This window comes from Leptidea sinapis, chromosome Z (assembly GCF_905404315.1).
Source record: "Leptidea sinapis chromosome Z, ilLepSina1.1, whole genome shotgun sequence".
Classification (NCBI taxonomy): Eukaryota; Metazoa; Arthropoda; class Insecta; order Lepidoptera; family Pieridae; genus Leptidea; species Leptidea sinapis.
In genome coordinates this window covers 34,884,959-34,906,461 of record NC_066312.1, presented here as the reverse complement: position 1 = coordinate 34,906,461, position 21,503 = coordinate 34,884,959, and the positions used below count along the sequence as shown (strand labels likewise).

The following is a 21,503-nucleotide window of genomic DNA, read 5'->3' as shown; positions in this document are numbered from 1 at the left end:
CCTCCAGTATTGGTGACATCTTGTGATTCGCCTTAATACCTAATATAATTTGTATGTTTTGTTCTAGGTCTTAAGTTTAGTAGTAGTCCATTGAAATGTTACATTTTTTAGGCCTAACCTTGCGTTTTTTAGAGGACGCAATTTTATTTTTTTGATGTGTAGGGGAGGGGGGTCAGTGTAAAGCTAAAACCAAGTTTGTGGGGTCGCGACCCTTGTCCCACGGCCGCCATTTTGGAAATAGGGGTTGAAATGGTTTTTGCGATATATCTCTTAAACTATTTATCTAATAAAAAAAAATTATGTTGGAACACATATTGAGTGGCTCCTTTTTTAAACACCACACGCTTTCATATTTTCAAATTGTTAATTATAAATAAATATTTTTCTTTCTTTCTTTTTTTTTCTAATACAAGGCATAATTAATACTTTTGTTATGTTGTCCATTTACATGCATCTTGGCTGAGAACTGAGTACAAACTGACTCAAATAACGCGAAATTTTTCCCGCAGTGCGTGCTATATGAGATTTCAGACGCGGATTTAAATCCGCAAGAAAAATCCGCAATACGTGGTAGCAAATAATGCGAGTTTGACGAATCCTGTCACAAGAACTCAAGGAAAAAGTAAAAAAAGAATGTTCATCTACATATTATTATTATGTAATACTCAATAAATACCTCTTATTACAATTTGACCATTTTGTTTAATTTGCATAATATAATTTATAAAATGAATATTAAGAATATTGTAAAGAATTTTAGCAAAATATTACTAAAAACTACATGCACATTTGGACTAGAATTATAAAATCAGTAGACAAATGAAAATAATCATATATTCAATATATCCTTGTCTATCTCATGTATGTAACTCCAACATACCTGACCTAGAGAATGACACAACCCAGATATCATCAGATCTTACTCCCAGATTGTATATGTCTTCAGCGTGGTCACCGTAGCCCGCCATCCAGAAGTACTCCTTAGGCCCAACTTTTATAAAAGGCCTCACATACCCTACAATTCAAATTCAAATATTTTTATTCAAAATACTTTATAAGATTTAGAACTAAATGGAAAAGTTGGTAGACGCCTTTGGGTAATTATAAGAACAAACAGGTGAAATTGGCGATGCAATATAATATAAAATATTTTATGTAAAATAATATTTAACTATATCTAAATAAAGGCTTATGTTAATATTCTCAAATGAGCAATGATGGAAAAAACAATAAATAATCCGTTCATAAAGCAAAATCAGTGATGCGTAATTTTGAGAAATTTCAAAGGGTCGAGATGAAAATTGTTATGTACCTAAACTGAATGTAAACTACGTTAGAACATAATAAGATGAAGTCTAACCTCATATGCAAAGAAAGTTTAGATTCACAAAACGTTATGATGTTTTGTAAATCTAAACTCTAACATAATAAATAAATTTTAACCTTAAATTTTCAACAAATTACGATGGATGTATCCGTAGACCAATCTTGAAAAATTAAACAAAAGGAAACTATTCAGACACTTTCCGGCCAGGTGTGTGTAGGTAGCTCCTTCTCAACTGTATTTCCTAATCCATACGACTTATTAACCTTTAAGTTAGAGATCGGCGGTATAAGGTCAGCGGCTTTTTACTTTCCCCTTCCATAATGGCTTAAGTAGCTTAAGCCCTAAGAGGTACATAAAAAATATGAACAAGATAATTGTGGTTCTTTCAAAATCCTAAAAGAAATTCACAGGCGGTATATACACCTAGGTGGTTCCGTTAACTAATAGTAACATTTATACTTTAAATATTCATTAAGATCTTATTGAAAATTGCGTTACATGATAATGAAAACAAAATAAAAAGGTAATTTAGCATCTACTTTTACACCTAAAGAAGGAATAGTTCAAGAATGAATAACATCTGTAGCTGTAACTAAAATTCGAATTTGATTATTTATTGGAATAATAATTCGATTATCAACATCTAAAAGGCGAAATTTATTTAATTTATAATATACTAATAAAATAAACAACTGATCTTATAGAAGCAACAAGGTCGGATCAAAGATAATGAATATAGAATATTACCGGAGGGTTGTAAATATAGCAAAACAAATTGTCTATTTAGGTGAAAAAACACGCTGAACCGTGAAAACCAATAGAGTTGGCTTGACGGAGTTTGCTCAATAAATACAGTGATGGAGGGAAGGAGGGGAGAGAGGATGAGCTTTTGATGTTCAGCTTTTACATTAATTCATAAGGCGGAGAATACAGAGGTACAAGGATAGAACAATACTAGGTTAGTAGTTTTGTATCAAATATATCTTCTTCGAGCAATGACACTTTACTCTCAGATTCTACATTGTGGCAGACATATAGTCTGCATTTGATGACCTGCATGATTTCTGAACGACGGATAGTGCGCCTGTTTATTTTATTTTAAAGCTTGCTAGCGGCCACATTCACAAATATTTAAAAAATCATAAAATTCCATTTTTTCCATTAATTTAATTCACAATCATGTGTTTGCAGTCATTCATGGAATATTTTTTTTTTGAAAATAAGGGACGAGACGAGCAGGACGTTCAGCTGATGATAATTGATACGCTCTGCCCTTTACAATGCAGTGCCGCTCAAGATTATTGACAACCCCATTAAATCTGAGTGGCAGTATAACTGCGCTCGTCATCTTGAGACATAAGATGTCAAGTCTCATTTGCCCAGTAATTTAACTACGCCCTACGCTACGGCCCCTACACATCAAAACACAGTAATGCTTACACATTACTGCTTCACGGCAGAAATAGGGACCGTTGTGGTACCCATAATCTAGCCGGCATAGGAGCCATTGGTAAAACATTTAAGTACTCCTCTCTTTAATTTAAAGATTCTTTTAAGTTGGCTTCGAAAGTGTAGAAATTAACAAGACTAACCTTTATAATACTTCTTGACTAATTTGTCTTCATCTTCGGTGACATTTTTAATGTCAAAAGGGAATGGGATTCGCTTCGCCATGATTGTCTGAAAAATAATAACTTTTGATTAATGATTCCGATTAATAATTGTACATCTTAATTTATTTCCTAATGTTTTGTTTATTTTTAACGCAATTTCTGTTAATAATATTTTTATCTTTTGCCTATTTATTACGAAATGGAAAAATGGTCAAAAATATTAGGAGCCGTCATTCTTTTTGAAAATTAGCATATTTCTTCAAGCCTTGATCGACGTTCTGTAATTTTGAGATTACTCCAAGTTCGCTCCATGCGTTAGGTATGTAATCAAGAAATAATAACTTTAATTTGATAATAACTGTATTCTATAACATTTAAATAATACTACTACACTTAGTCTAGGAGCATTTGAATTAGAAAGTAAGAAAAAGATCCCTAGTATCTGAATTGATAATACAACCAAATGAAAATATTTTAGTCAACAAAATTACGGCTACAGGCAAATATAAGTGCGTGATTACTACCATCCAAGATGTAGACTCTAGAGCAGTTTTCTATGTTTCGTTAATTACCACAAACGGTACTCTGCGGGTGTAAAATTATTCAAAAGTTTTTACGTCTTCCAAAGATGGTGACCATATTATTTTTCCAATTCCAAAAACGATCCAGATTAATCTAGAGTTAGTTATTAAAGTTTTCGTTGAATGTAAGTTGATATTTTACATGTAAGGCTGTTTAATGTTTGTGAGTGCGTGAGGACAAGATGATGGTGAGCCCATAATTGCAGTACTCGTACTAAAGTTGATGCTTATAACTGCAGAGATTGAAAAAGGGTGGAATGTGCACGCCACACTTTAAATCTTAGCTCTTACGTTACTGGTAGCTAATTTGAGGTTGAAATTGAAAGGAATTCATATACACATAAGTGTTACATAATCTTTTCCTCTGTAGTTATTGATCAACAATAATCAACGTCAGTGTGACATTACCACAAACACATCAAAATTCCTTTTAATTTTAGTTACTTTATCATCCACAACGGTACCTAATTTATATATTTATGTGATATGCTTTACTTCTGGAACCAAGTATACAAATGTTTAGATTTGAAAGAGCGACATTTCAAGTCAATCTCTTCTTAATGTGCAATTATTGGGGTTGAACAGGTTATCAACTGTATAGTTGATAACCTGTTCAACCTGTTCAAAGATGGAGTAAGATCCTGAGAGTTGAACAAACATACCAATATTGATAGATATGCGCTATGCGGACGGCTGGTTTACTTAATCAGGGCCCTGAGACGTAACACGAGAGTAGCGGGTTAGAATCGCGCATTTAATTTTGTTGTGCACAAATTAAATTGGTACACAACGTATCTCTTCTTAAGCAGTTTGTCATATTTTTGTAAGCAAAGTGAATCAATAGATAATTGATAAAATACCTACATCTGATTGTCATAACCTTTGGTAACAGCCTATCTGTTGGATGTTAGCCAGGCACGTTTCGGCCACACCGTTTATCATTCTACCTGAGATATTTCGTTTCTGCCTCAACTGTTTTGCATAATCACTTTCATATTCCTGAATTCTACCGTCGATTGAATTACGTACAATTTATATAATATAATGCTTAGAAAAATATTGATATCTCCTTACATAATGCAGATATAATAGTGAATAAAATAAATTATATTATAAGTGTTGGTAAATAAACTGCTTCAAACAGATAATTTTATTAAAAATATAATATGAAAATCAATTTAACTCTTTCGAAAAGATACGCCAAGGACTTGAGGAGATCGGCCGCAATATACTCAACTTGCCTCTTTTTTTAAATAATTGCATTACAATCGTTTATTATTCATTAAATAGCCTGGGGGTGATCGCTTCAATCACAAGGTTTGATATCTAGAAAGTTTTTATGCTACCTATCACACAAACGTTTATATAACGGTTATTCTGAATGTAGCAAAAACATTGTATTGGTATCCATTTGTAAAACCGTACCTATATATCGCCCAAAAAGACTTAATAACAAGACATAACTGAGTTGTAATTTAGTAAGGCTTTGAAAATTTATGTTTGTACCTGGTGTTAAAATAACAATTACTTATTTAATTAATAATTTAAACAGTGTAATAAAAAATCGCTAATGTGCCCATCCACATAAGAATAAGGTTAAGAATAAATTTATTTGATCCGATAACAATAAGTATTATAATCGAAGTGTTGTATCGTGCGATCAAATAATGCTATTACCAATAATCCATTATACATTACATTATCATGAATATAATGAGAGACAAGAGTTAATATGTTTATTTTAAATATTTCTTTTAATGTAGAATTGAATTCACGGTAGAAAAAGCTGGAATAGACCTCTTCAGTACCAAAAATATATAACTCGTACGGTTGATATGCCAGATGAAGCCTTAAGCTTGAGTGAAATATAATATTCCATAAATAGAATTACTCCTATTTCAAGTCGAATTATATTTAAGACTTCATTATAAAAGGAAATGGCTATAAGCCCACTCTGTATAAAACCTAAAAGCAAAATAAAATTTGTCTTTGTTAGCAGGTAATATCTACTAGTTTTACCTCTAAATAATAAAATGGCTACCTCAAGTAATGAATTTATATCGTGATTAGTTTATACGAAGTCCTTTCACAATTCAATTTTAATTAGAACGTAGACTTAATTCCTTTGATTCACGCCTCGAAGATCAAGGGATACAAGGACGAAATTCCTTTGAAAAAGTCCTCGGATCTAATAAACTCACAATTTGAGATGTCTCGGAATTACGTGTGGGAATATCGTCTTAATTGCTTCTTGTTGCCTTACCTTTAATGATGTTCTATTGTCTCCTTACTTCGTTAGTGAATTTTTCTCAACTTTCAATTAAATTTTCACTGTATTAATAACTGTATACAGATATTAGTTTAGCATGAATACCACAGCACGTATGAACGTAGTATCTTATTTTCAATTCACCTTTGGAATGACAAACAGGTTTATTTCTAGACACAAACCAGGTTCTGTTAAAGGTAGTACTTATGATATTTAATTGCATCAAAGGTAATAGTGGACATATTTTTAATAAGAATAACACGTTTCGGAATAACTTTAATAAATTGATTTCTTTGTTTGTTTCTGGAAGGAACTACTGTTGATGTACCTATGTGTACCTATATACTTTTACATTACATTCCATTACTTTTTTTTTTAAATATACAAAACAACTTGTGTGTTACGAAATTAAAAAAACTTGTTAAAAAACGTTTGAGTTACACTTAATTTTCTCGTACGATTCTACTGTATATATATATATTGTAACTAAATTAAGGAAAAAACAGAATCCCGCTGAGTTTCTTGTGCTCTTTTCAAGTCTGAAGTACAGTATTTCGATTGCTTGGTAGTTTTTGACGAAGTGATTTTACATCCTATTTTATTTAAAAATATTTAAATTTAAATTTTTGATCATAAAATATGTGAACTGGATCTGTGGAAGTGAAGTGACCCATGCTCGCCAGTTGATAGTTTTTAATATAAAACTATTTCGTCAGCTATTTTTTATGTTGTTGATCCTAGGCTAGTTGTTGTGCCCTACTTAAACCAAATATTAATACTGAATCACTACCTTCTCACGAGTGGTCTATAAGTTATCTGTGAGGCCACATGTTCAATGTCACTTCCAGTACCGTTTTAAGATTTCTATTCAGCAACAAATAGTGTGATACCATAGAAATGCGATGAAACAGCTCCGAACACGTCACCCTGACACTAATACATAATGTTTTGATTGTTTGTAATTAACGCGGCCCAAAAACCTTCAAACCAGAAAATAGAGATACAAATGTACCGCTTATTTGTGACAGAAACAGATAGATATAGCTTTTTTTTTCTTTTGACTTTCTTCTTGTTTTTTAATTCTAGATCAAATATATTTTGAATTAAGATCAACATCATTATTAGCTCTGACTTTCTGTTTTGCTCTTTTGAAATTTTTATTTTTCTAAGTGTAGTAAATACTATAAAAAGTACTTAAAATGTCTTAATCATAATGGTCGCAAACAGAGACTTAGTATATAAAACCTACAACAAAAACTAAAAAATTCACTACAATATAGAATATTTCCTTTACATTCAGTTTCCGAAATTTCGTTTCGATTGATTAATATTTGGAGGAGGAAATTGCTGAGAACAAAAATCTGTTTTTTGAGTTTTTAACTAAGGATTTGAGTAGAAGTTGCAGTTGAACATATCGCACTAACGATTGTTATTTTGTTTTAGAATTCTTAAATCTAAAAAGGCTTCAGCTAATGTTAAAAGCCCTTGACGTATGAGCCAAGATGATACCTCAGCCAAAAAAAAATGGCGGCGAGAAAAAACGGAACAATCCCACCTAACAGAATGGAGAAAAAGCAAAGGTTACAGGCAAACAAAGAATGTCGTTCCGGTGGCCCCAAAGAGGTTCGCCCGCAACCTGATGAGATAAGACTACAAATGGACAATATACGTATAATTGTAGATGAAGTCACCGGTCACTGTCCCTCGAACAAGCGTCTGTCTATCACAGGTCTAACAGATAGCCCTTTGTGCAGAGGATGCATGAAGGCAGCGAAAACGCCAGAACACGTGCTTATGGAGTGCCGTAGTGTGGCCGAACAACGGGCATAAATACTCCAAACATCAGCATCGCTTCAGGATGCCTGCAGAAACTTAAAAAGACTGCTAGAGTTCTTCGCTGGGCTGGCCCAATTAAGAGGCTTAGTGTGTAAACAGCCCAGTTAAACTAAGCCCTTGACGTATCTAGACTGCGATAATGTTGACCTTGATCATAGTCAGAACTTAGTTCACGTTATTTTTTAATGAAATCAATAAATTACTCACCACGCTATGCACGTCACGACTCTTGTGAAGATGATTACTGATTATCTATATTTAGCGTTGCTGCTATCTTCATTATTGTGTTGGTGTCAGTAATTAATACACAGTGCAATATTACGGCATTTAATCGTTACAACTATTTTGAAACAGTAATTGAACATCTTGTATCTTCAGCACAGTACTTACAGATAGCGCGCGAGTTGAATACAGTCGAGGTCTGAGGTACAGAGCGCGAACATCTTCCCCCGCTGTCCGCACGTCTCGCCTCATGAGCCTACAGTGTAGTGAGGTGCCATAGTCGTCGCTTACTGTGTTATCGCGATAATACTGACGTTGCGATCCTGTGTTCTTATTTTCATTTTAGTAATGACTGATTCGAGTGAATCAGTTTCCGTTTCAAAAAAACTATTTTTTATTAATCGCCCAAAACAAGAAATGGCGAAAAATGTTTTAAATATGTATGTTTAAGAAAGGTAGAAAAAAAAAGATTTAATTATATTAGGTTAAACTGGTAATCTTAAAGCATTGTTTAAGTTTATCGACACATTCATGGTTATGGTCATCAATTATATTTAGATCACAACACTATCGCATTCCTAAACTCTGCATTCAGCTCGCGCGTGATCTGGTATATACTTTATCCTAGCCTTCTGAGCACGAAATGCACGAAATTTTGTATTCTATTTATATGTAACACTTATAAAATCTCATACTTCGGGGCCCTGTGCCATCAAAAGCACTGTTCTTTAGTCCGACCTTGGTTCGTGATGTACCAATCACTGGTCCGGTCATCCGACTGTTGAAGATGTGTTGTAGCCAATATATCATGAACTCGTGCATGTTGCTTTATGAGTATGCTGTTCAAACTAGATATGGGTCATTGTTTTAATTAATACAACAGTAATATAGCCTTAAGATAAGACTGGAAAAGACCGAAAATGTCGTAAAATTAAATATATATAAAAATCTATACAATATACTTACTGTACATTAAGCTTAGTGAAATGTAGTTTTATATTTATAAATGTTATTTTTTTATGTCTGAAATACGAAGTCCTTATTTATTTATTCACTAGCTGACCTGGCAAACGTTGTTTTGCCATATAAATTATATATACCCCTTATTTACTTTTATTAAATTATATAAACATTCCTTCAGCTTCAACGAATCTATTACAAAAGATTTCATTGAGATCGATCGAATAGTTTAGGAGTTATTAGGGAACATACAAACATAAATTCTCTTTTATATACATAGATTTTTTTATTTACAATAACACACAAATATAAAAAGTAGAACTAAAAACTAGGAACTATATGTAGTGATTACTTACAAATAAATACAGCGTGCACAGAAATTATTAATTTTAAGTATTATACAGAATAAATTAAGAAGTAAAAGTTTTTTTTTTAAATATTAATAAAAGACTAGGTGCACAGTTACACTAATTTACCAATTATGAAATTATTAAAGATTATAAATGCTGTTCGTATATCGTATCGTTGCCTCTCTGTAAAGTTCTTTAATCATAAATATACATAGAAGATTGATCGATAAAATCGCAAATGCTTATTTGGGATCCGAAATTGACATTTCAGTCTATTTGCTGCTTTTTACAATTAATTATGACTGCAAAAGATCCAAAAGAGCCACAACGCAAAATTCCTGTTATGACTTTTTTTAAACTACAGGGAGCACGTCTCATATCAACTTCAGGATATAAAATATATTAAGATGCATTATTAGACAGTAGCCGAAAACCAGTCTGTCGTGATATAGTTATTCAAAGAACCTTCATTATAAAATGAAATATCTTAATTAGTTCCTGTACGTGGTCTGAAGAATTTTTAATTAAATGTAAAATATCTGTCGAACAAGAAGCTAGCAAGCTTGTGCAACAATTTCATCAAGCGATCTGCTATGCGTGCTATCCCAGATATTATAGTGAGATAGACGGAGCGATATTTAGCGGTATTAAAACCCTTTAATTAAATATTAAAAACTAGCGAAGCAATTTTATAATCTCAGTTGAAGAAGAATATACCTCACATTTTCCTAAAAATTGAAACTATCAGAAGAGTTGGCAGTAGGCTCAAACACATACGTAATTGAAATGAAACAAAAGAGCAAATGAAAGGGTTTCTATTGTCCATTCAAAGTTATAATATAACAATTTCGACTCTGTAAGCGGCTAGATCACTTGGCGTTGCGTACAGACTTCGCATCATTGTGTATCTTCTACCGCATTTAGTATGCGAGAGCGTTCTGAAGACCGAAGAAGGGATGAGACGAGCAGGACGTTCAGCTGATGGTAATTGATACGCCCTGCCCATTACAATGTGGTGCCGACCCAAAAATTCTGAGCGGCACACTAATTGCACTCGTCATCTTGAGATGTAGGTGTTAAGTCTGATTTGCCCAGTAATTTTTAATTTTCCTCTACAGTGCAGTTTTCAAGGAACCCTCTTCCACGTCCAACAAAATTAATGAGTGATGAATGAGCTTGTTTGTGGGGTGTTTCCAGAACAGTACGAATGAATGAATGAATGAAAATACTTTATTGTACTAAAATTACATAAAGTTACAGTATTTTGTATGTGACAGTTATGGTAGCACAATTAGGTGACCTTGTTGCTATTCAGCGATCTCTTTCAGGTAACCTAGAAGTGTAGGAGATTTTATTTACATAGCATTACATAGTATAAAGTGTATAGGAGCCATACTCTACATTTTCACAAGACTCGACTCTGGAATTTGTTCTAAGAAATTGCTTATTATTAAGCTTTTAAATGCATTGAGCGTCTTTTTTATGTAATTAGGTAGAGCTTTCCATGATCTGATAGCCTCAACAACAACTGAATTCGAAGAAAAGGTGGTAGTGTTATGAAGAACACATAAAGTTGGGCAATTTTCAGACCACAGCTTGAGCTCATACGAATCACCCAAAAAAACAAACCTTTTCTTAAAATATTGTAAAGTTGTTTGGGTCAAAAAAATACAGTACAGAAGAGAAAGAATACGAGTGTTCCGGCGAAATGAAATTGGGAGAATTGGAAGAGGAAGTACGACATGAGTGTCAAAAAACCTCTTGTGTCCTTATTCGGTAATCAATTCAGGATGATAAAGTCCTTACATAAAGAATTGCAAACTCGGTTATACTTGAAGCATAAATTCTAGCATGAGACATTACTACTTCAATATAATAGATGGAAATTTATGTTAAGTGTACGTTGCATGACAATTTCAAAAAGCCCAAGCCTGGCTAGGATCCATAGATCCAACGAAGTAGTTGCAGTGCCCACCTTCCAACTTCATAACCGGATCGGTTCAATAGTACTATTTACATGTTTATTTGGTAGCTAAAAACTTTAAATTAGGTTGGTTCTATTCGCTTCTCTATCTAACAACCGCACGTGAAATACTATCCATATCCATACTTACCAAATTTGAGAAAACGCACACACATATACGTTCATATATGTCGGGGTTGGCAGAGACTGCAGAATTCCACTTGCTTCTGTCATTACAAACCTCGCACTCTATATTCAAAGATGCTCGCAGGTTCCGCGTGCTTCGGGCCTCTCCTTTTTTCAAAACGTCACCAATTTCCTCGACGAATGTTCTACGAGGTCTCCCGCGACCAACTTGCCCACACGCACTTGCCTTATATATTTAATAATGCATTCGTTCTTCACTTATTCGCTCCACGTGTCCAAACCATTTCAGCATTCCTTTCTAAATCCTTGTCACGGACATCTTCTTTCAGACCATCGCGCGCTCGCATTACTGCATTCGGAATTCTATCAATCAGTCTGACCTCACACATTAGTATGTGTCACTGCGTAGTCGCAGTGATCGCATCTTAACTGCGGTAATTCTGTGCCGTACATAAACAACAAGCACTCCATTATGAACCACGCGCTGTGCCTGTTTTGGCACAGTCTGGCCGTTCATAAAGGCCTCCTCCTGTTTTTGAAGTGAGTTGAATATCTAATGTTTATTTGAATCGGTCTTTACATACTATTGTATCTTAATAACTCAAGAGTTTGTAATCATAAGGAAGTAATTTCAAGGTCAATATTATGTCATCATTAAGTTATTAAAATAATATTATACAACCTAATAAGAAGTTTAAAATTTAAAATGAAAGAAAAGTTAAAGTGAAATTTTATTAAATGGTTGCGCTTCGTCTATGCTATTTCCTTAGTATCGTGGAACTAAATTCTCTTATCGTGTACTAAATTATATTGAAGATTCTTTTAATTTGTTTTGGATTTTGACATGGATGAGATCACTTGAACTAGGTAACAGGTTCGATTATTAACCTTTAGGACTCAGAATTAAATTAAACCATTTATTAATATACGTCCAAAATATGCACTTTAATTGGCGTTTATTGTACCATATTGTATAAGTATTTGGTCTCTTCTAGGAGAGAACCTTTTTCACGAGTAAGTGAGTAATTTTTATCGCATATTATAAGCATAACATCACGCGCCGCACATTCCTCTTTATTTTTCAATAATATTTGTTACTTATCTCATTTAATTTAGTATTTTAAGATTGTAGATGTGTTTTTTTTGTTGCTAACAAAGTGTTTTCTATTCTATTCTTCCAATGTGCCTACCAGTGTTCAACCTTTGGATATCAGGTGTAAGAGTTAGGAAAAGTAATTATTTTCTTCATGGCATCCCAGGAATCGTGTTGGTAAGTGATCAGTGCTCTTATTATTTACTAAAGGGACTTGAAAGATATTTACGCTGTAGATTTTTATGAAATTGCAGGCCTAATGTCCAAAGTTAATGCTGATGTATGTGCTTGACAGTCAGTGGGAATTAATCACTATATGTATATATCCATATTGTTGAAATCATAAATTTGTGCGGCGGCCGTCTTGGATTAAAAAAATTATCCCAAATTCATTCTCTGCACCCTCGAGAACCACCGATACGATATTCATAATGTTGAAATCATAATTCTGCGAGGCGGTCATCTTTGACTTAAAAAATTGAAACTGAATAATTTAAATTGAAAAAAATAAAATGGCGCGTAACCGATAATCGTGACGAATTGCTATAAAATTTCTCTCATACGTCAATAAAGAAGTTTCACTTCAAAAACACTATTTCAATAATGCACAGTATATTACACATGGAATTTTTTACTAAGTCCATTCAATTTCACTTGTGGATAGATATACACAGCACTAATATTGTACAATACGTCAGCCGTATAGCTACAGATATACTGCTGCAATTCGGTGACCCTGAGATTTCAACCATCCAAAAAGTATCGAACTATATATATTATTTTTTTTTTTTTTAGTATTAATCGCGTGCGCCAGTCATTAGCATATCTGTAACGTGAACCAATAAGATTGTCCCCTACCAAAAAGTGCTCATAACAGCTACAGAAGCTTTCACTTCAAAAAAATTATGCACGGAAACTTTATTTTTTTTATTTTATTTTATTTATTTATTTAGATTCACCAGTGGTAATTACAATAATACATTTATAATTATTATTATTATGCTAATTTACAAGGGTCTTATTACTAAATGCATTACCTTTTAAGGTGAATACCGCATGCAACTTATAAAAGCATTTGTAAACTAGTCATAAAATGTGTACAAAAACGGCAATACATGTAGTTTTTTTTTATATGAGAGGGGGCAAACGTAAGTAATTAAAAAAATATGCATCTATACAGTCTCCTGTGTCTTACGTATTAATTTACATTTACTTTTTTGACTTTGATTTGATCTGATTTATTGTCTTAAATGTAGTGGATGTATTGGTTTCTATTTCATACATGAAACTTTGTATAAACGAATTTTCAGAGCTATTGTGGATGTAAATGCTGGGAAAAGTCGAAGTGGACGTTCGAGGATATTTTAAATAAAGCAATTGTGTGGTTTTAATAATATCATATGAATATCGGCATAGCAACCAAAGTAAAAAAAAAAACAAAATTATATTGTATATATAACCTTTACATATTCATAAATTAAAAACATAATGTAATAAAAAAAATCTTAATGAAAATTTATTGAAGTAGGCGTTCACTTTCTTTCACTGACTTTCCGGAAATCCATAATTATCGATATGTTTTGAGTTTTCTTTTGTGTTAATTCCACTTTAAAAAGGGCCATGGTCAATCAAATCAAATCAAATCAAAAGAACAAGAGAGCTTGTTTGAAACGTTTGATGCTGGTGGAAGAAGTCGTGCTAATCTCTGCCTAAACTTCTTGAAGACATCCGTGATTCTGTGTGCCTTGATGCCCTGTGCTTCCCCGGGGTATAAAAAGAACAGGGAAGTCCCAGGCCCAAGGGTAAGAGGCGACAAGGGCTTTATCAGTGGGAGACTTCTTTGTACAGGATACCGCCGGGATTATGGGTAACACAACGGCACCTTTTTCTGTCATGAAGCAATAATGTGTGAGCATTATTGTGTTTCGGTCTGGAGGGTGCAATGGCTAGTGAAATTACTGCGCAAATGAGACTTAACATCTAATGACGCTCTGAATTTTTGGGTTATTCAAGAATACTGAGCAGCACTGCATTATAGTGAGCAGGGCGTATCATCAGCTGAAAGTCCTGCTCGTCTCGTCCCTTATTGTCATAAAAAAATGTAGGTGTGTACTAAGTTATCTTCTATTTGAAATTTCTAAAATAAATTGACCAACGAAAAGTTCATGAAATAGCCAGTGAAAAACGGTATACGTAATAAAATGCACAACAAAAGTGTTGCCAATTAAAATCTTGACAAACATCAAAATCCTCTCTGAATGTATTTGTGTGCTACAAAAGCCAAAGCTTAAACCAAATCTGGTTTTGGCTATTCGAGTTTCGAGTTTTCGGGAGCTACGTCAAAGGGAAATACGAATAATTGACAAATAGTTGCGATATGTTTGTTGCACGACTGGCTTCATTTCGATTTGCATGCCGGGCAAGACAATAGGCAAAAGTTTAATAATTTGGTTTATACTATGTTTTTGTTTATTTATAGCGGTGACATATCACAAAGAAAATGGAATTAGAGGAAATAATTTCTCTTTGCGATTGTGTTTTGCAAAGATCCGAAGCGGACGAGAGTCTATTGCTTCGCACAGCTCCTTTGTGGAATCAATGTCAATGGCTGCAATATCACCTTACCGATAAGAGTTGCTGAGATTGACTGAGATCTATAGAGCGTACTTTAAGCGTAGTGACTTTGAATGTGACCTAAGATTATGCTTAACTCCACTATAACTATGACTTGTGAGAAACTTACACTCTAAGCCGAACAAAAAGATCAACAATTATTAGATTATACGAACGGGTACGGATATTTTGTATATAATTTGTAACGAAGCGTGCAACATAAACCGAAGTGTTGATGAATAAGTAAAGGAAAGGAACGCGATTGTTGTCTGTTATTTATATCTTCTTTGAAGCAATGTCTAAAGATTGTTTAACTCTAAGCAACATAGAACTCTTAGAAACTCTTAGATGATATTTTATTATTTCATTGAACAGTCGATGTTCTATATTTTCCATATTGACAATGTTTATTCAAACAAAACAAAACTAATATAAATATAATTATATTTACAATACTGCCTATGATTACAATAAATTATAACTATTATTACGAGGAAGTGTACCAAGAGTGCTGATTCCCTTGCCGCGTTGGATAGCTGAAATAGCTACCAGCGGTTGGGTTTCCAGCAGTAGATAGTACCTTGTACATTCTTCGCATCTCTGGGCTCCACGGGCCAAGTGTTGCTACACCAAACGGCACATAGATGTAAGACTCACAATTTTCCATATGTGTTTTATGAAACTTAGTATTATAATACATAATTAATAAAAATTGTTATTTCAAAAACACCTTCAGTACTTAATGACCTGATAAAAATTGTTTCCTTTGTATTACATAATTTTGCCGCACGATTATAATAATAATATGATAATAGTTTGAATAATTAGAAGGCGAACGTTGACGTGCCATTTGAGACAATAAGGAGAAATTAATAACGTCATCAACGTAACGTAATTGGAGTCCATTGTACTGTGGTCAACATGGTGTCGCTGTTGTGTGAAATGACGTTTGTACGGAAAATAAAACACAAATAAGTATATAATAGGATTTATGAAATGACCATGATCTATTCGAATCGGTAGGTATGCCTCATATACTCGGAGTAATGACAATATAATTTATGTTTCTTCTTTTTGTTTATTTTAATATTAATCCTTTTTTTCTTAGGTTGATAATATCCCAACACCACCTGGGTGCACCGGAAGATCAGCGCTGATTATATCACCAATATCTGTACTATGCTGAAGTGAAACCCAATTTTGCAATTGAATTGTTATTCCTTTGGTGCAGCAGAAAGGAAGACCAGTGTTGGTCACTTACCCACAGCTTCATACCCTCCTCCTTAAAATAAAAAGGGAGAAAGTCTTACAATGTACGCATGGAGTAAGTACTCCTTATCTTAAATTAATATATACAAATGTTCGTTGTCAAGGTGATAACGACAGTAAACTACAAAACGACGTTAAGAAAGATTATCACAGTTTGTTAGCATTGGCGCGCCTTTAGTACAAAATAATTTATGGATTATGGGTACCAAAACGGCACCTATTTCTGCCGTGAAGCAGTAATTTGTTAACATTACTGTGTTTCGGTCTGAGGGGTGCCGAAGCTAGTGAAATTGCTGGGTAAATGAGACTTAACAACTGATGTCTCAAGGTGACGAGCGCAGTTATATTGCCGCTCAGAATTTTTGGGTCTTTTTAGACACTGCATTATAAAGGGGTAGGGCGTATCAATAATCAAATTTAAAAAAATATTCTTAATTTTTTTTAGTTAATTTAAGTCTGTACTCGAAATTATATAACTCTTGTTTCTGTATGTATTTTCATTTTTCTAATAATATCCCTAATCCAGCTGGTCACCGTGGGGATAGAGACCACACCCCCCCCCCCAGTGTTGCTCACAAAAACCAGAAACGAAAATAATAAAATGAATAAAAAAGGGAATACAAGTATATACATAGGAACTCTAAATCCAAGAACACTAAAAACACAAGAAAGATAATACGAACTAGAACATGCATTAAAGAACATAAAATGTGACATAATCAGCCTGAGCGAAATACGAAGATCTTACGAGTAGATCGAAGAATACAATAAATATATATTCTATTACAAAAATGAAACCCTAGGCCTTTATAGAATTGGGTTCCTGATAAAAAAAATACCTAAAAAACAACATCAAAGAATTCATTAGAATCTCAGACAGTATAGCAGAACTCAACATTGACCTGTTTATTAATAATCAACCTATTTCTGTAGTACAACTCCATGCTCCAACAGAAAATGCAGAAGAAGAGACACAAGACGATTTTTATAAAAATCTAAAACTAACTATGCAGAATATACGCAAAACAGTGATTCTAATGGTAGACCTGAATAGTCTAATTGCTAAACGCAACCATAACGAAAATAAATGCTCAGGCCTATTTACATCCGGAAAACTAAATTCAAATAGAGAGAAACTAATTAAATTTGCTCAAGAATATAACTTACATATAATGAATAGTTTTTACAAAAGGAAACTTCAGTGGACATGAATTTCACCATACGATATTTTCAAAAATGAAATAAATTCCATACTTACCAACAATCTAAATATATTTTTAAATGTTAATACTATAAAACAAGAGATAATAACTAGATTTCAATACAGATCATAGAATGGTGCGCGCTAAAATCAGGACTTGCAATAAAAACCACTCAAGAAAACACTTAAAACCTGGCGGACCGCAACCAAATATACCTGTACTAGCTAACATGTTGGAATATGTTAAAACAACACTAAAAGAAAAAAGCATGATCTCTTAGTTAACGAATTCAAAAAAGCAGAAAAACACTCAGCTCAAACAACCAGACAAATGATAAAATTGGAAAAGAAGCCCATGACTTACTCCAAACAAGCCGAAATATAAGACAGTAAAAACCAAGAAATAGACAAAAGATAGCAATTATAAGCAAGCAATTAAACACATTCGTAAACATAAAGAAAAGCTAGGACTAGAAACCATTAAATACTGCATAGAAACTACCGGAGGAGTTAAAAAAGCACAAAGAGAACTGCAAGAATATACAAATTGGTTTCCAGAAATGAACAAACACAAGCATAAAATCAAAAGACAGAATATACTAGATTTTTTTATACAGAACAAGAAGAAGCGATTCCATTAATAATGAGGAACGAAGTAGTAAAAGTGATAAGTAGATACACGAAAATAAACAAAAATCACCTGGAGAAGATGCAATCTTAAATGAATTCGAAAAAAAAGAAACAACAAATACCCGCCAGTAGGCATCATCAACAATAACTTTAATTTACTAAAAAGGTAAAAAATACGATATTGGCAATTATAGACCCATTAGCCTCATGTCAAACCTATACAAGATATTTTCAAAGATTTTATTGGATAGAATCACGAACGTGTTAGAGGAAAACCAACCGAAGGAACAAGCTGGTTTTATAAGCGGGATTTCTACTATAGACCACATACATACAAAAAAAAACAGGTCACAGAAAAATACAAAGAATATGGTCCACCCTATTATCTAGCGTTCGTTGACTATAACAAAGCATTTGACTCTCAAACATGAACCGATATGGGAAGCATTACCTTACCAAGGAGTACTAAACAAATATATAAGAATTCCCCTACGAATACTACCTCAAAGGAAATACAAAACAGAATAAGCGACGATTTAAAAGATGCCGCTGGTGGAGCAGATCATGTCATGACCGAGAACACTCGAAGAGCCTGGGGGAGGCCTATGCGAAAGCAGAACAATCTGTGCCGATGTCTACTGCAAACTAAATGGAAATGTAAAACTATCTAAAGATTGTTATTAAATGCTATCATTATTATTAATAATATCCGCAAACCCATCTGGCTGCATCGGAAGACCAGCGCTGATCATATTTAATATAGAATAGTACCGCAACAGATTGTATCGTAGGTTAAGAATACTCAAATTGTATAGGCAGTATCTATGTGCCATGATCTTGGTATACTTGAGCAAGCCCCACGCTCGATCTGATAACAAACACCTAGCTCGGCCTTACCCAAGTAGATCTACATTAGTTTTTTACATTTTTCAGTTAGGTAATTTACAATCAAGCAACCTCAACATTTTCTTTCCATTTACTCTCCTTTCCTCTTCATTTACACTACATCGCTCTTTTTATGCAAATCTTTCTTACAGCCATTCATAATACTCTGCAAAATATAAGTGATTACAATTACAAAGAGATTCATGGCTAAATAACTTAAAGAAACTGTATTTATAATTTAGAGGACACGTGTCGCAAGTTTTAATAACAGTTTACTAGGTTTAGATAATAGCGTTAACTGGCTGGTTATTTATCTGCTAGTTAACTATATCGTTACAAACTGAATATTTCAGTATGTGAGTTAGTGAAGTGTTGAGTGTGCACGTAGTGAGTGTTATCTGTTAGCACATGAACATTGATGGAAATAGATTATTATCAACGAGCGAGTGTTCGTTGAATTTTTGGTGCACTTAAAATATTGTTTTTCATATTCAGATATACATTCGCTAGTTTGGTGCGGTTTTGCGCAAGCTTATCAACACATTAAACAACTGAGAAAAAGATCAATATAATTTCTATTAATAACTTTTTTTAAAAGAGAAGGGTATACGAGGGTATGTGATCACCGCGCCCCACACTTTCTTGTAAGCGGAATCGCAAGAGCATTGCTCACCTTATAAACGTACATATAAATTCTAAAACATAACAAAACACATTGGTACGTGGTGGTCTAGGCTTCAAACCGAAGGCTCCGTGGTGATAGTCAATGTTTCTATATACTGCACCACTGAAGCTTGACTAATTATCAAGCACCTGGGATAATAACGTTAGAAAAAACGGTGAAATATCGGGAAATTTCATAATCCGCGAATCAAAGTAAATATCTCATGATAATTAATGTCAATAGTATTCACATAAAAATATAACTGGAGTCGTGTAGGAGAAATAGAGAAAAACGAATGAGAGGAAAATACAGATATAGATTTATAGCAGCAATATAAGTAGCAGCGAATGCCAGCTCTGTTCATAAGACAAACGATACGGCAATTTTGTAGATCATTTGACTCTGTGTATCTACTTCATAAAGTCCAAGCTGTTCTGTGTACATTGATACCTAAACCAGAACAAAGAATCCAGTAAACTTCCCTTAACAGACTATTTCCTTCACTTAACAACCAAAGTCAATGATTTAATTAGTCAGCTCAGTAAACAATTTAAAGTTAAGGAAATGCCAATTTAAAAATTAATTATAAATTAACAATAAGAATATTCTGTTGAAACATATTGCAGTTGGAGTCAATTTAAATGTACAAGTTTCTACATTCAATATTTACATTTGTTTAACATAATGGTAAATCAAATCAAAACAGATTTATTCAATTGGGTCGAAAAATGATACAGCTTATATATTATAGCAAAATTTGTACTTTCTATCATTTAGCAAAACTTCGGATAAGGTTGATCTACATACTTATTTCGACTCTTTTAAATCATATATATCAATTATATAACTTATTATAATTACAATATGACAGAAATCAAAGAGAATTTAAACATGAAATGATGCAGCAAAAAATACTCAAACGTCATAATACCTCAGACGAGGAAGTGTTAATTAATTTGAAAAAAAAAAACCGGACCGTTTCAGTACCCCTGAGAATGTGGCCCTGCAAAGGTCACGTAGCGTCAAAATAAAAAATGTAACTTTTACGCAAAAACCTAAATATTTAAAAGCTTTATACAGCGTTTTAATCTTAGATTAAGGAATGGTCTCCGCAGCGCTCCAACGCGTAGTCGCAAAGTGCGGCATCTAATACTACGCCGAAGTGGGCGTACTCTAGCCATTCTCGAACAATATGTGACGTTGACGTGCCACATGTTCTGTTAAGCTTTGCTAATAATTGTAACTAAATGTCAAGTTGCGTAGTAATACTTTACCATTACCGCTAAAAACACTTATTTAAAAGTATTTGCCGCACAATAAAATATTTCCCAACAAATCAAAAAATATTTTCTTGTAATTCAAAAAAGACACTCAATTCTTTTTAATTTTCCTGTTCTGCCGGCACTCCCAGAGTGACACTGTGTTTTTTTACCGTCTTTTATTACGAATATGGGTAACATCCCATGATAACTCCATGACTACTCATGTTAAGTCTAAACACGACTACTCGATTTAATTACAAACCTTACGGCTTCTTGGCTAAACCATTCCGAAAGTACTGTTTTCATTTCAAAACTCAATTTGATTTATTAATGGTCACTTTACTATTTTCCGTCACAAGTGTAAACCTATCATTGAACATTCCCCTTTCAACCCTCGCGCTCGGACTGTTGCGTCAGTACGGTTTGCAGTTTCATTACCGTTAGGTAAATGTCGTGATATTTTCATGCTATAATTGCTTTGTTTTTGAAGTTTTCTTGTTAATAGTTCTGTAGCTTCTGTTGTTTTGTGTGGCTATCATAGTACTGCCAGAAAAATTAATCGTAAGTATTTTACTTAACCGAGATTATTTCATTATTATAATAACAATCATCATCACA

At 33.4% G+C, this 21,503-nt stretch overlaps 1 protein-coding gene across 3 annotated transcripts in view; it reads right to left on the bottom strand.

The window, feature by feature from the left end:
• LOC126979162 (sulfotransferase 1C4-like) overlaps nt 1–21,503 on the bottom strand; it is a 71,248-nt gene that overhangs the window by 7,683 nt on the left and 42,062 nt on the right. The window contains exons 1-3 of one of the 3 annotated variants that reach the window (XM_050828405.1): nt 7,834–7,973; nt 2,920–3,007; nt 881–1,015 (exon numbers count right to left, since the gene is read on the bottom strand). In XM_050828405.1, the coding sequence (XP_050684362.1) occupies nt 881–1,015; nt 2,920–3,001 (217 nt within the window). In that variant the 5' untranslated portion in view covers nt 3,002–3,007; nt 7,834–7,973. Of the gene's footprint in view, nt 1–880; nt 1,016–2,919; nt 3,008–5,784; nt 5,931–7,833; nt 7,974–21,503 lie in introns of those variants that run through there. The other 2 variants (XM_050828404.1, XM_050828406.1) reach the window with 2 other exon arrangements.